We start from the raw sequence: 13437 nt of genomic DNA on the forward strand, positions 1-13437 counted from the left end.
TTCCATGTGGGAGGAAAAATCACTCAAAATTTGCGCTACTTCGGAAAGCCGCAATTTGGTTCAACTTTTGATTACCTACCCTATCACAAGTGAGCAAGAACAGAATAATAAAATGCATTGTTGTTTGAAGCTTGCTTCTTGAGATTTGTGCGTCTGAAGTTTTGATGCACTGTTGAAGCGGGATTTTAAGACGTTTGTCCTTAAACCTCATTTACTCGAAAGTGGGTTTTTGCCACTTACACCCCTTTGGTTCTAACCCCCTCAAGTGTATTGTTCATTTGCTATAAATAAAACTTCCCCGTTACATAACACGGCGTCAATCGACCGCCAACCGCTTCCATGTGTGCCAGTCGGTATATGTTTATTTTTTCCGGCTTTGTAGCGGCAGACAGGCAGACAGGTATGGATCCGCATTAATTTAACACTAATTTATTTTCGTCTCTAGGTCACTACGTGAGCCACGATCGTGATCATAACCAGCTCAGTCAAGAGACACCTATAGGTAGGTATGCGTGGACCAAAACAGAGAGCGGACACGTTTATAGTACTAAAAAGTGAATCTGTTGCTCTCTGGCTGCTCTCGGTCTGTCTGCCCATCGTGCCATTAGAGAGTGATCGTTTTGTTTTTATTTTGAAATTCTCGCTCGCTCTCGTCGTCGCGGTCGCCAAGATGTAGGCGATAGCGTGTTGCGCATTTACATTCTAGCTGCACTTGCTGATTGTTTTTGTTATTGCTACGGTATGCGATGTATGTACAGTGGATGCTCAGAATATGCGGACACTCTATCACTAAAACCACTAACAATAAAGCGAAGACCCCATTATCAAAAAGACTTGCAGCACTACTGAAAATCGGGAGTCTCTGCTAGCAGCGCCACCCCGGATGAAGGAGGCACTATTCATGATAGTGTGTGTAAATTTTCATACTCGCACCAATACACTCATGCACTTCTACACAAAGGTACCACCTTAGCTCACCAGGCGGCGGTGCCGTCGGTGACGCTTGTCGTTAGTATGGGGAAATGACAGAGTTGCATGTCTTCTTGATAAAGTAGTCTTCGAATAAAGGCAATTGGTTTCTATAGAGAGGTGTTTCTATAGAGAGGTGTTTCAGCTAGTAAGCAGAACAACTTTTCTAATATTTTTTATTTTATTTTTATAAAAACCGGGTAGTAAAAATTAATTTACTGGGAAATTTGACAATAAATTGAAAATCAAACTACTTTTAATCGTCAATAGACAGATAGCGATACCCCGTGCCTTTAGTAACTGATTAATCAAATGCCAAGCTGTGTAACAACAGATGTGCCTGGACTTCCCGCAAAAGTACTGTGAAACAGGGATGGCATTTCGCACTGAAAATGTGCACAGTGCAGCTCATTTTCATATTAAAACCGCGCACACTTGCACTGGCACTGAGGAGCATGCCATCCCTGCTGTGAAATATATGGAAAATCCGCTGTATATCAACGTCTCGTGAAAGGGTTTATTGAAAAAAGAGATAACGTCATTTTCATGTTCACAGAACTGCAGCAGTGTTGTCGAAATGTTATAATGTTACAATATACCTAGATTGAGTTAAAATAAGGGCAAAACTAACATGATAGATTTCTCTTCATCAACCCTCTCTCCTTCAAATTAAAGCGACAATAATCAATTATGGTTGCATTTTTTGGCCATAAAACACTAGATTGCGATGTAATCTTGCGTCCAAGAGTAAAAAGTACAATCAAACTTGCAAGTTGTAACTTTTACAACCAGCGGCTCGCGCATCGTTTTTCTTTGCGTTTGGCGTTTCACACTAGCGCCTTCTGTAGACGATATTGCACAACGCAGTGTTTCGAGAAACATTTCCACCAGGTGATGGTAGTGTGAACTGGGTGATGGATTTTCACGTAAATTGTTCTAGGTGTTACGTCTGTTTGTCTGTGCTTGCATCTTGTCGCTGAAGAGAAATAAATCATGTTACTATCACCCTCATTCAAACTCATTCTAGGTATATTGAAACATCATAGCATTTTGACAACACTGTAGCAGTTCTGTGAACACGACAATGGCGATATCTCTGCTTTCAATGAATTTTTGTATTACAATAACTCCTCTGTTTTAATGCAGTGTTGGTTTCCGAATGTTGCACCTGTTATTGATCTTTCAATAACTCTCAAATGTTTTTCTTTTTGCTGATTTAAAAATGGAGTTCTAGAAACTCCTTACCATCTGAGAGTCCACTGTACCTTACCCCATTTAGCGCAAAATGTAGTCTAAGTGGAATGCACCCCGACTACGTGGAGCCGACCACTATCAGTTTGAACCCTGATATTCAAATTATCTCATACATTACAACCGCCGTCACGTTCGAGAGCAAAAATGTAAACAAGCCTGCGGTTCGCACATACCTACATACACATCTAGTGTACATACGTAAGTCAGCTCCGACTCGACGACGATCGCGATGATGGGACGGACCACACGTTCACACGGTTTGCAACACATGCACAGTCATTTTCACGGACGGACGGTCAGTGCCAGTGGTCGTGATCGTGATCGAGTTAAATACTAGTGCCATAAATTACCACCGATCTAAAATTAGAACCGGTTGCTTTAGTGTCACCAGTCACCACCCGTGAACAACAACAAAAGTGAGAACGTTCTGACTTTCACTTCGGGACGAGAGCTGCATCAGGCCAGGCGGTCAGTAGTGTTGCCAGATTGGATATTTTAATGGGCTGGCATTGCTACAATTTGTTTGACTTCAAGAAATGATATCAGGGCAATAAGTTATTTTGGAAGTTACTTTAACTTTCTTTTTTTACCTAGTTCATATATTTTGAACTCAATCGCGTATGACGCTTTACGGATCCGAAGATCTTTTTTGTGTACTTAATAGTATACAATATACAAGCGATAATAACTGTTAGTAATGGGAGGAAGCCAGGGTACTCATGGCAGCTCGAGGTTAGAAGGTTACATTTTGAGGGATGGACATAGTAAGGTTTGGACCAAAGGTTTCACTGCAGCTCATCCGGGGGCGAATCGCATCTTACTAGCGTTTTCGGTGCCTTGTTGTGTTGGTACTGTATCTTTCATGTGACTAAATTATAAGCTACATATCGGTCACCTGGTTCTGGAGATATTTGATCCTTGTGTGGCCGGTAGAGACCCGGGTTTTATTTATAATATCAATACAGTGGTACATATTCGTATAAACGCACATACTTCTTATAAAATTCTCTCCAAGTTGTTGCATAGTAAAATTTATGATAATAGTTCAGTGAGTATCACTAATAATAGTAATAGCAGAAATGCGTATTGATATTAATAAATTAGCAATACTGTGCCAATAACAATTGCACTAAAATCGAAAAAAAAGTGCGTTTAAACGAATGTTCCTGCAAAAATTAGATAATTATTCCTTAATATAAATACAACGAATTGATGAGAATGTCTGGCAACTTAAGTACATTGTATATTACGTGAGTAGTTATCAAAATATATACCAACCAAACGCAGTTGGCCTTCAAGTAAAGTTTGTGGTTCAAAAATTAAGTGCGTTTAAACGAATTTGTACCACTGTAGGGCATAATATCCACCGACCGAGTCTTAAATTTGCAGTAGTAAGCTGGATTTTTATATGGTGAGGTGATCAAATCTCCCTTTCTGTCATGAAATAGTACAAACAACGTGGGAATTATGATTTCTTGCCTTATTTTATGTAGTTTGAACAAAACTTTGGTTCACTGTGTTGATGTATTCTCTATTTCTTGCCTCTTCAACAATATACTGACCCAAAGTTTTGTTCGAACAGCATCACATTAGACAAGAAATCATAATACCTACGCTGTTTGAACCATTTCATGGAAGATAGGGAAAATTTTTCATCTCACCATACAAAAACCCAGCTCACCACTACAAATTTAGTACTCCACCTAGGGGCTGTCCATTAATTACGTAAGGGTTTATGGGAGGAGGGGGGTTTGAAAAATCTTACGCGCCATACAAAAATATTTGGATTCTCATACAAAAAATCTTACAAGGGGGAGAGGGGGTGTCGAAAAATCGTGGAAATTTCCTTACGTAATAAATGGACAGCCCCCTATCGTGTACTATTCTCGATATCATTGGGGAGCAAAAAGGACGACAAAACCTGTTTTTTTATGATTTGATGTGCGAGAAAATTAGAAAATCAACAAAAAACCTCTCATGTTTCCCTGAATTGACTCTTTTTGTTGTAGGCATTGCTATGCCTTTAGGTATTCGACCAGGACTTTATCAAGAGTTTCCTTGGGGATCTTCTGCTTAGATTGCTCATGAGGTCCTTTCTACGTTCCAGAAATTCTCCCTAATTTTCATCCAAAAGTTTGTTTTCAGGAATTCCGTCTGCGATTCCTGAAAAAAAAATTCTTGCATTCCTCCGGAAATTCATTCGGGGATATCTCCATGAATATCTCCACGGCTTCCTACAGAAACATCTCCATAGATTTTTTAGACATATTTGCAGTGATTTCTCCAGGAATTTCTATATTGACCCCTTTGTAGAATTTTACAGAGACTGGTCTAGGATTTCCTCTTGACATACCACAAGGAATTCCTCTTGAAATTTCATCATCAACTCTTATCAGATTCCTCCAGAATTTCTTGCTGGCGTTTCTCCAGGAATTCCTCTAGATATTCTGCCAGGATTTGATCCATGAAAGAGAAAGGATTTCTTCAGAGACAGCCTCCAGAGATTTTTCCAAGGATTCGTTATGAATTTCTCCTGCGATTTCACTATTGGTTTGTCCTGAGATTTCTCTAGAGATTCTCCAATTGATTTCTTTAGGGACAAACCTAGGCTTTGCTTCAGTATATTCGGTGTATGGAAGTTATTTTTTTTTGTAGTCGGATAAATTGTTTGTCTTTTTTTGATAAATGGTTTTGTGGAGATAGCAGCGATGGTACACATTTCAATCTAAATTCAACACACTGTAAAATAATACTGAAGAGATCGTTGGTTAGGGAAATATATCCTCAATGTATCAGTAGTCGCTCGTGCTCCAATAGCCGCTCATTAGCTTTGAAATGAAGTTTATTTGCAAAAATACAAACTTTTTTTAAGGATATGCACAATATGCATGCCGAATAATATCCAGGTGAAGAGGATTGGACATATTTATGGCAGTAAACATCTTTTAATGACGATGAGCGGCTACTGGTACACTGACGGTACGTGATTTACTAAATTATCAACAAAGGAAATGTTCAAAATACAAATATTGTAAAATATTTCAATAATAACAATGAAGATTGTGATCTGGAACATATGTAGATTGTAGACCTGGAAAAGATTTGTTTAAGTCTCGGTACTGAAATCTTAATAAAAATAACCGTAAAACAGTTTTACGATGTGAAATCAAATGAAAAACAAATTAACGAGTAACATATGTGTTGTGTACATTTTCAAGCAAATGTTATCCGAAGCTGCGTGGCTTCTTTCAATTTGACTGTAGCAAACCTTTGATTTACATGCATATTGTCTTCTAATCTGAAATCCATTTTAATAATAGAAATACTCGTGAAATTACCGGACAATTGACGTCATGATTTAGTAGCATCTCAATATTAGAAGATTGTAGGCAAAGTTGAATAATTACCGGTTTGCTTCCGGATGTTGTTTCAAACAATTAGTTCCGTCCGCGAATTCGCCATTTTAACAAACGAACAATTCCAACATTTCCCATTGGACACGGCACCACTGACTGCCCCCCCCCGTCTCAAGACACACCCATTCTAAAATTGAGTAATTTCAACAAACAAATGCCCCGATACTCACATTTCTTCAGCTCGATCGCCGCCACGCCAAACCAGCTCTCGGCAATTTCGGGATGACGCAGTTCGACGATGAAACCGGCTTCGATCACTGCACAGAAGATGCGCTCCTCGCCCCGGTCGAACCACTTGGACTCGCGCAGCTTCTGGATCGCCACCGAACTCCCGAAGGAGCCGCTCTTGGAGCGTCCGGTCTTCTCCGAATTCGGGTGCCACAACTTACTGAACGATAGATTGAAACTGTTCCTTCGCATCAGCGCGTCCATCATGGATACTTGTTTGGGTTGCACTTTCTCCAGAAAATCGCCTCTCATCACACAAGTCATCGAATGTCACTCTGAATGTTCTGCTTGCTCACAAGAATTTGTCAACGGTCGCCCTTCTGAACTGGCGCCACTCAATAACAACCTCCGCACTACTAATCTGTCTGCTATGCAACACACAAGAACTGCGCTCCAGCCGCAGCGCAGCAGTTCAACTCGTTCTTTACTAGCTTGCCCACAGAACTTCTCGATCGCACCAGTCCTCCGATATATGGTAATGCCAACCAATCAACTTTTTTTTCTTGCTGCACTCACTTATTCCTCTCTTGAACGACTTGTTCTACACTGGAACCAACGGCTGCTATCCGTTTGGCTAATTGTTCAGCATGCAAAAGACGTGTGAATTACTTGGCTGCTCGACGAGCTCTGAAGCGCGCGCTGCGACAACTGCGACTTTGGCGAAGGCTGGCCTGTCCAATACATACAACCCGGCGGCGGCAACGACGACGACGACGGACAGAATCAACAATGCGCGCCATCATCGACGAGCAGTGCAGACAGGAGCAGCACCAAGAAGGAGGTGTGTTGGTTTTTAGTAGTCGAATCGAGTGTGGTAGTAGCTAGTATTTAGCCCTACACACTTTGGGGGTTGTAATCGATGCCGCGCGCGTGGTTATCGGGGCGGTTGTTGGGAGTGGATGAGGATTGGGTTGAAACAGGCGACGACACACCCGTGCGCCCATCGTGCGCTTCTCCCCTGCGCGGTCACGGGACCGGCGGATTGATTGTTGAGGGGTGGAAACATGAACGGGACATCAAAGAGAAAGTAATGTTTGAAAAGTATGCTTTCTTGTTTGTTACTCTGCTCATTCCGTTCTGTCCCTACAGTTCCTCATATTTCTTATTGTATTTGTGTATTTGTGTTGTTTATATTTCTCTTGCTTCGTCTGTTTACATTTACATTTATTTTTCAAATAAATGTAAATGTAAACAGACGAAGCAAGAGAAATATTGCTTATTTTTTTTCTTTTTATTTCTTCTACTGATTATCTCATTCTATCTCTTCAGTTTGTCCAGCTTTAACTATTTTCAACTTCTTTAGTTCATTCTGCTTGTTCTGGTTGTTCTATTCCCTCGGTTTATTCTGTTCGTTTCTTTCCCTTTCTGTTTCTGTTCAACATATTAACTATATTGCGTATTTTCCATGGCACCATTTGTTTCTCACATTCCTTCTAATGTTTTTGTTCGTTTTTTTAAATCTGTGCCCTCTCGTTTCTCCGCCCCTTTATTTGTGTTTCTTCTGTGTTCTTTGTTTTTTTTTTGTTTGTTTGTTTCTTCTAATGATATGTAGCACTTGGGTTTAAACTAGATATTAGGGAACTACTCCTAGTATTTTATTAGTACTCCGATAGCCATTCAACCTTCATTCACCTTTTTAATAATTTGCGCAACTACTACTTTTTAAGATTTTTTTGTAGTAGTTGTTTAAGTGGGCTGCTGAGTAAATATAATCAGCTTAAAAATACGTCTCTATTTGTCATTGTTCGTCCTTCGTATTTGTGGCGTAGGGGGATTAGGGGCATAATGGACACCCTAAGCAACCCAACCAACCACATATCGTAAATCATTGTGTGGAAAAAATCGTATATTTTCATATATTGAATCAGAATTGTATAATAATATGTATATTTGTTGACAATGATTGCGTAAAATCGCATTTCATGCCAAATCAAATTTCAATTGCGATTTTGTTTCATATAGTCGTCTCCGATCATAAAAGGTGCGAGATACTATCGGTAGGATCGCACAGAATCGGATAGAATCGTGAAAAAAACATATATTCTTAGTGTCAAGCAGCAAGTTCGCTAGCATCGTATATATGATTTCTTTGAATCGTGGAAATCGACGCTTCACATCGTACATGAATCTGCTAAATCGAGTTTGCTACCTAAAGGTATGATGAAAATCGGTGAAACCCAGCCTCCTGTCACGCGGCCATGTTTTTGAGGTCAGCATCAAAATCCAGGAACGATTATTGACTGTGGCTGAATCATATCAATAACAATTATACATTTTGTGGAAACTTTATTCCCGTGACGAAGACGAGCTGATACTGTTACGACTTCATTTTTAAATAAATAATTGCGAAATTAAAAATCATGTATTGCTTATACTAACGATTTTAAAAGGTGAAAACAAAATTGGTTGTGAAAAAAAGTTTCGCCGCTTTTCATTTTTGCTCCTGGAATTATGTTTGTTTACAAACTTTGCGCTGTCATGGGGAACCAAGCCGCCGAGCCGCCGCTATTGTGTTCAACGAGGCGGCTGGAAGTGGGAACCAGAGATGTTGGCTCGTTATTTTCCTGTGGGGCAGTATTGCGGTGACAGGAGGCTGTTTTCGTCACACTTGCATCGTATATGAAGTGAATGAAATCGTAGAAATCGTATATTCATTTTTACAATCGTAAATGATTGTTACTGCACTTTTAATAGTCGGATCTTAATCTCGGAAATCGTAAATGGTTTTGTTTACATATTTGTATGATGGAGAAAAAGAAAAAATGGTATTCATCACAAATCAAGGTTGCGACCATTCATTTGCAAAGATTTACATTCATTTGCTATTATCTCAGTTCAGAAGTATGCTATCGAAAAACAATGTATGGATGAATTTAACCTTGTAGTTGTATCTGAAAGTTTGCCGAATAACATTGGGGTCGCAAACGTATACCAAAGTCGTGAGCGAGCTGTGAAGGCAACTCTCCACGCGATGAATGTAAATTTCATTCACGCTGTGGAAAGTTGCCTTCACACCTCGCTCACGATTTTGGTATACGTTTGCGACCCCAATGTTATTCGGCAAACTTTCAGATAAAACTACAAGGTTAAATTCATCCATACATTGTTTTTAGATAGCATGCTTCTGAACCGAGACAATAGCAAATGAATGTAAATCTTTGCAAATGAATGGTTGCAACCTTGTCACAAATTTGTATTTTTGTTGTTGTTGACACATTCCAACCATGGTAGCAATAATTTCAACCAAATATATAGGTTTGCATACTAGCAGATGACTTACAATAAGTGATGTATAGATTCCAACAACGATGTGAATTCCGGGCCTCTTGCAGGGCATCACTTTTGGTGCCACTCAATGCACAACAACAACGCTCCCACCATAAGTCTCGCACCGTATCATGCTAATTTTTATTCGTTTCAGGCCATTCACTTTGAACTCTCTATTTTCAACTTGGCAATATAGCCAATAGAGATAACGCGCAGTTCTCAATCAAAGGACCTAAGTTCGATTCCCACTGAACACCAATTGATTTTTTTTTTCAATTTGAAAATCTTGAGTCGTATATTGGTACTCTCAATCGTAATAAGATCATGCATAATCGTATATTTAGACGGATAAAATCGGCGAAATCGTAGAAATTTTTTGAGAAATCGTAAATCATGTTGGATGAAATCGCAGTAATCGTATATATGTTTCGATATGGCCTCCACTTTAGTATGTATATGCCTGTTTCGTGCATTGAATACGATTTCTTTGGTGCTATATATGTGTGACAATTTCAGTTGCAATTTCGATATAGCAACCAAATTGCTGGCTGGGAAATGAGTACTTTAGGCTTGTATAACAGAGTAAAACTTATCATCCCAAGTAACCATGACGCTGCATATAGAGCACTAATTTCGCTTTATAGTGTATTATATGACATGCGATGTAAAGTTGTTTTGTCATATAGGTACCATTAAAGTAGGTTTAAAGTCGAAAGTGGCGCTACTATTGTTGATTTGAAGCAAGCTTTACTGTGGTGATTGCTAAAGCATAAAAAAATGCTTGTACCATATAGCTAATGCAATGAAATAGTATGGTATGTATACTTAAAGCATCATGTCAACAAAAGAAAAAAAGTATTTTTTTTCATTTTTCTGTCTATTTTTATCTTCTCATACCTGTTCCGATACTCTCACTCTGATGTTTTTTTATTCTAATTCGGGAATTGAACCTAGACTGCTGAAACTGGACTGCGATGAAACTCGGACACGTTAACGTTGTGCTACGACTAACATGCATTTTGCACCCGGAAAAATGTGCAACATAAAGTAACGTATATTCAGCTCGTGCTTTATTGATTTGTGTTTTCAGCAGCTCTAAAAAGTTGTGCTAGGGTCTGAATGCCATCAGTTATCTTACTCTCCCAAATTCATTCGAAAACAAGCGATTGCAGAACCAATTGATTTCACAAACGAAGATAATATAAAGATATAAATTAGTCTGTGTTGATTCTGCTCTTATTGTTTTCATACGTGCTCACTTCTACCATTTATTTTATGAAATCGGGACACTATATGTTAAATAAGGAAACCAATACCTCAACCCCACATAATTTTTGTTCCCTCAGCATCTGATTGTCTTTATGTCCCAACCAGAATAAAAAAAATACAATATAAATTTTCAGCAACATCTGAGCATGATAATCCAAGTTCTACGCAGCAATCCATGAAAATTTAAGTTTGGATTTCTCTTATTCACAACCATTTAGTGTTTTTAAAAAGGTTGTACAGATTTTTTTTTCGAACTGATGTTTTTTCTGTTTACAACTATGAAAGCATTAGTAAAGGCATATATAAAGTAATAAATCCTTGCATTATTGATTGCCATAAAGTTTTAACATGGTAATGCAATGAAGCATTAAACAACGTCCCTATAGAACTATACCGAACTGTCAAAAACCCATAATGCTTCAATGCTTTCATAATGTATATTAAACGCTTTATTACTTGACAGGTGTAGAATAAAAGTTATCTCGCATTAGCTAAACTATAATACGGTTGAATTAATGTTATGATATAATGCTTGTGGTTACTTGGGATATTATCAGTTGACTTATAACTTTACCTTGTTTCCTACGTCTTTCAATCATTTACAGCAGCTAGAATGTCTTTATTGTGAAGAAATAATGAACTGTAAACCGTATGTTTTTCAGGGCTGGAAGGAAAGGTACGGGCAGTCTTGCAAATATTCATTTTCATAAAGCTCAAATATCGAGATTTTCAGCCTACCCCACAGTGATGAACCATGAACAGCAAAAGAACTTCAAAATGACAGAACACGACAACCACTGAATATGAATAGATAAACTTTTGCTCTTCAACCCATTTCAACGTTCATCATTGAGTTCATTGTCATATTCATTATGATTTTCTCAAACATAAACAATGAGTTTCGTTTTTCAGCCACGAAGTTCAACCAAGCCAGCATTCAAGTGCATGTTGAAGTTGTGCAGCTGCAGTATTTGTTTACTCGGTTTACGCTGATGGATTGCGCTGTAACGGTATAAATCTGGTTGTTTAGGATAATCTAATCTGTAAGTGTGAATCACATCTAAGATTCCAGTGCTGGTTTTCAGAATCGAAAATGCAGGTAAAAAGGTATGCGCCACTACGTTCCACCACTACGTGGATACTACAATGCACGGAGGGAGGTAGATGCACTTCATCCAACATTTCCCCCCTCTCAACGAAACGATTCGTAAACCGGCCTTTGTATACACAAATACTGGAAATTTACTTTATAATCGCTAGGTAAGTGAACGATGAAATTGAGTGTTTTGTAGAATTATTAAATGTATTGAATCTAATGAGTTTGCGGCAAACATTTCGGTGCAACAATCGTTTTTCAAACGATCACGACGTTTCTCATTACACCGGACAAAGGTCAGGCAGGGCCTGAGCACCGATTGCGAAGAGTTAATCGATAACTATGCCCAGCGTTACTCAGCGTGGATACATCTTGGGGCCGATTTATGAACAAATTTGTTGGGCAATATGTTGAATGGATTGAGCATACACTTTGTTACATAGTATTATGCAGGTTGCTAAAGCGTTGGAATCTTTGATGTGGAATCACACGTATTAAACATACGTTCCTGGCCAAAGATATCGGTGATCATTCGGCAAGATTATGAATGGCACTTTACAGAAAGTTTAAAGTAGAAATATCCAGAGAAACATGCTTTTAACGATTGATATACTCAACTGTGATATAGAAATACTTCTTTCGAATATGCTAATTGTAGCAATATTGTGCATTTCCCACCTCACTGGACCCCTTTCGCAGTTAGTATAAGTGCGGGATCGTGAATAAAACTGCGATTTTTCATCGATTCGTTTCGGTGTCTTCTGCGCACTTTGTAATGCATAAGTGCGCAGAAGACACCGACATGATTCGATGCAAAATCGCAGTTTTATTCACGATCCCGCGCTTATACTAACTGCGAAAGGGGTCCAGTGGGGTGGGAAATGCGCAATACTATTTCAGGATTGAACCTTCGTACGGCAATGGTTTTGAATGCTACAAAAATGATTCTCATAGGGCTTTGATGAGTAATTTGTAATAATAAACTTAAAGCGATAAAACGGTTTGGTTTAGGCGGGTCGCCTGACACCTTGGGTTTCCCTGTTTGGAGGACTCTTACCACCGGAACAGGGAGTCCGTAGTGCTATTCTAAGCCGGCAGCTACACGGACAAGGATCTTCTTAACTTTACACGTACTGAACTTTCGAGATATCCTTCCTACTACCATCTCGTAAAGAGAATTCTAGTGTAGGTGCGTAATAAAAATGTAGTTAGGGATCCGAGCCACTCCGGCAGTGGCTTCTATTTTGAGCACTTTCCGCTATAACGCGGTGAGATAGGTAGGGAAGTGGAACCATCTCGGCAGGGCTCGTATTTTGGGCACTTTTCTGCAATAACTCAGCCAATTTTGTACCAATTGGCACAATTTTGGAACGCGGAGAGATATGTATAGTATCTAGCCGTGTACAAAATTTCAAGTCAATTGGTTTGGAATTGACTGAGTAATAGCGAAGAGTGCCCAAAATACCGGCCACTGCCCAAGTGGCTCGCTACCCTATAGTATCTAAGCGTGTACAAAGGATAAAACTATTGTGCTCATTCTGCGAATGGAGTGACGTGAGAAAAGTCGGAGTCGTATATCGAGGTGAGAAATCTCGACTCGAATGAGGTGACTCTCCATTTGATTTACACGGCGAGTCACTTCATTCGAGAGTGGATTCCTCATCTCGATATACGACTCCGACTTCCCTCACGTCACTCCATTCGCAGAATGAGCACATATATAATCTACTTATATGAATTTCGTATATGGTGAGGAAGCATCTATCTAGGGTAATTGTTCCCATCGTTGTGGTAGTACCTAATGTAGCGGTAATGGCAATTGAGCACTTTTTCGACTGAAATGTTACCAAAAGGTATTTTTAATAGATGTATGGTGCTTAAATTATGAGATTGCACCATTTGTTTGCTTAACATTTGCCCAAAAACTTATTTAAAAAA

The 13437-nt window shown here is 39.1% G+C and overlaps 1 protein-coding gene across 2 annotated transcripts in view; it reads right to left on the reverse strand.

The window, feature by feature from the left end:
* The window catches only part of LOC115253989 (uncharacterized), a 42501-nt gene extending 35972 nt beyond the window's left edge, over positions 1 to 6529 (reverse strand). Inside the window, exon 1 of one of the 2 annotated variants that reach the window (XR_003893109.2) lies at positions 5810 to 6523. Coding sequence is in view for 1 of the 2 variants with exons in the window: in XM_029856884.2 (XP_029712744.2) it covers positions 5810 to 6131 (322 nt within the window). In the remaining variant the exon portion in view is untranslated. Of the gene's footprint in view, positions 1 to 5809 lie in introns of both variants that reach the window. The other variant, XM_029856884.2, reaches the window with a different exon arrangement.
* Positions 6530 to 13437: the final 6908 nt, after the last annotated feature.

Source organism: Aedes albopictus, chromosome 1 (assembly GCF_035046485.1).
Source record: "Aedes albopictus strain Foshan chromosome 1, AalbF5, whole genome shotgun sequence".
NCBI classification, from domain to species: domain Eukaryota; kingdom Metazoa; phylum Arthropoda; class Insecta; order Diptera; family Culicidae; genus Aedes; species Aedes albopictus.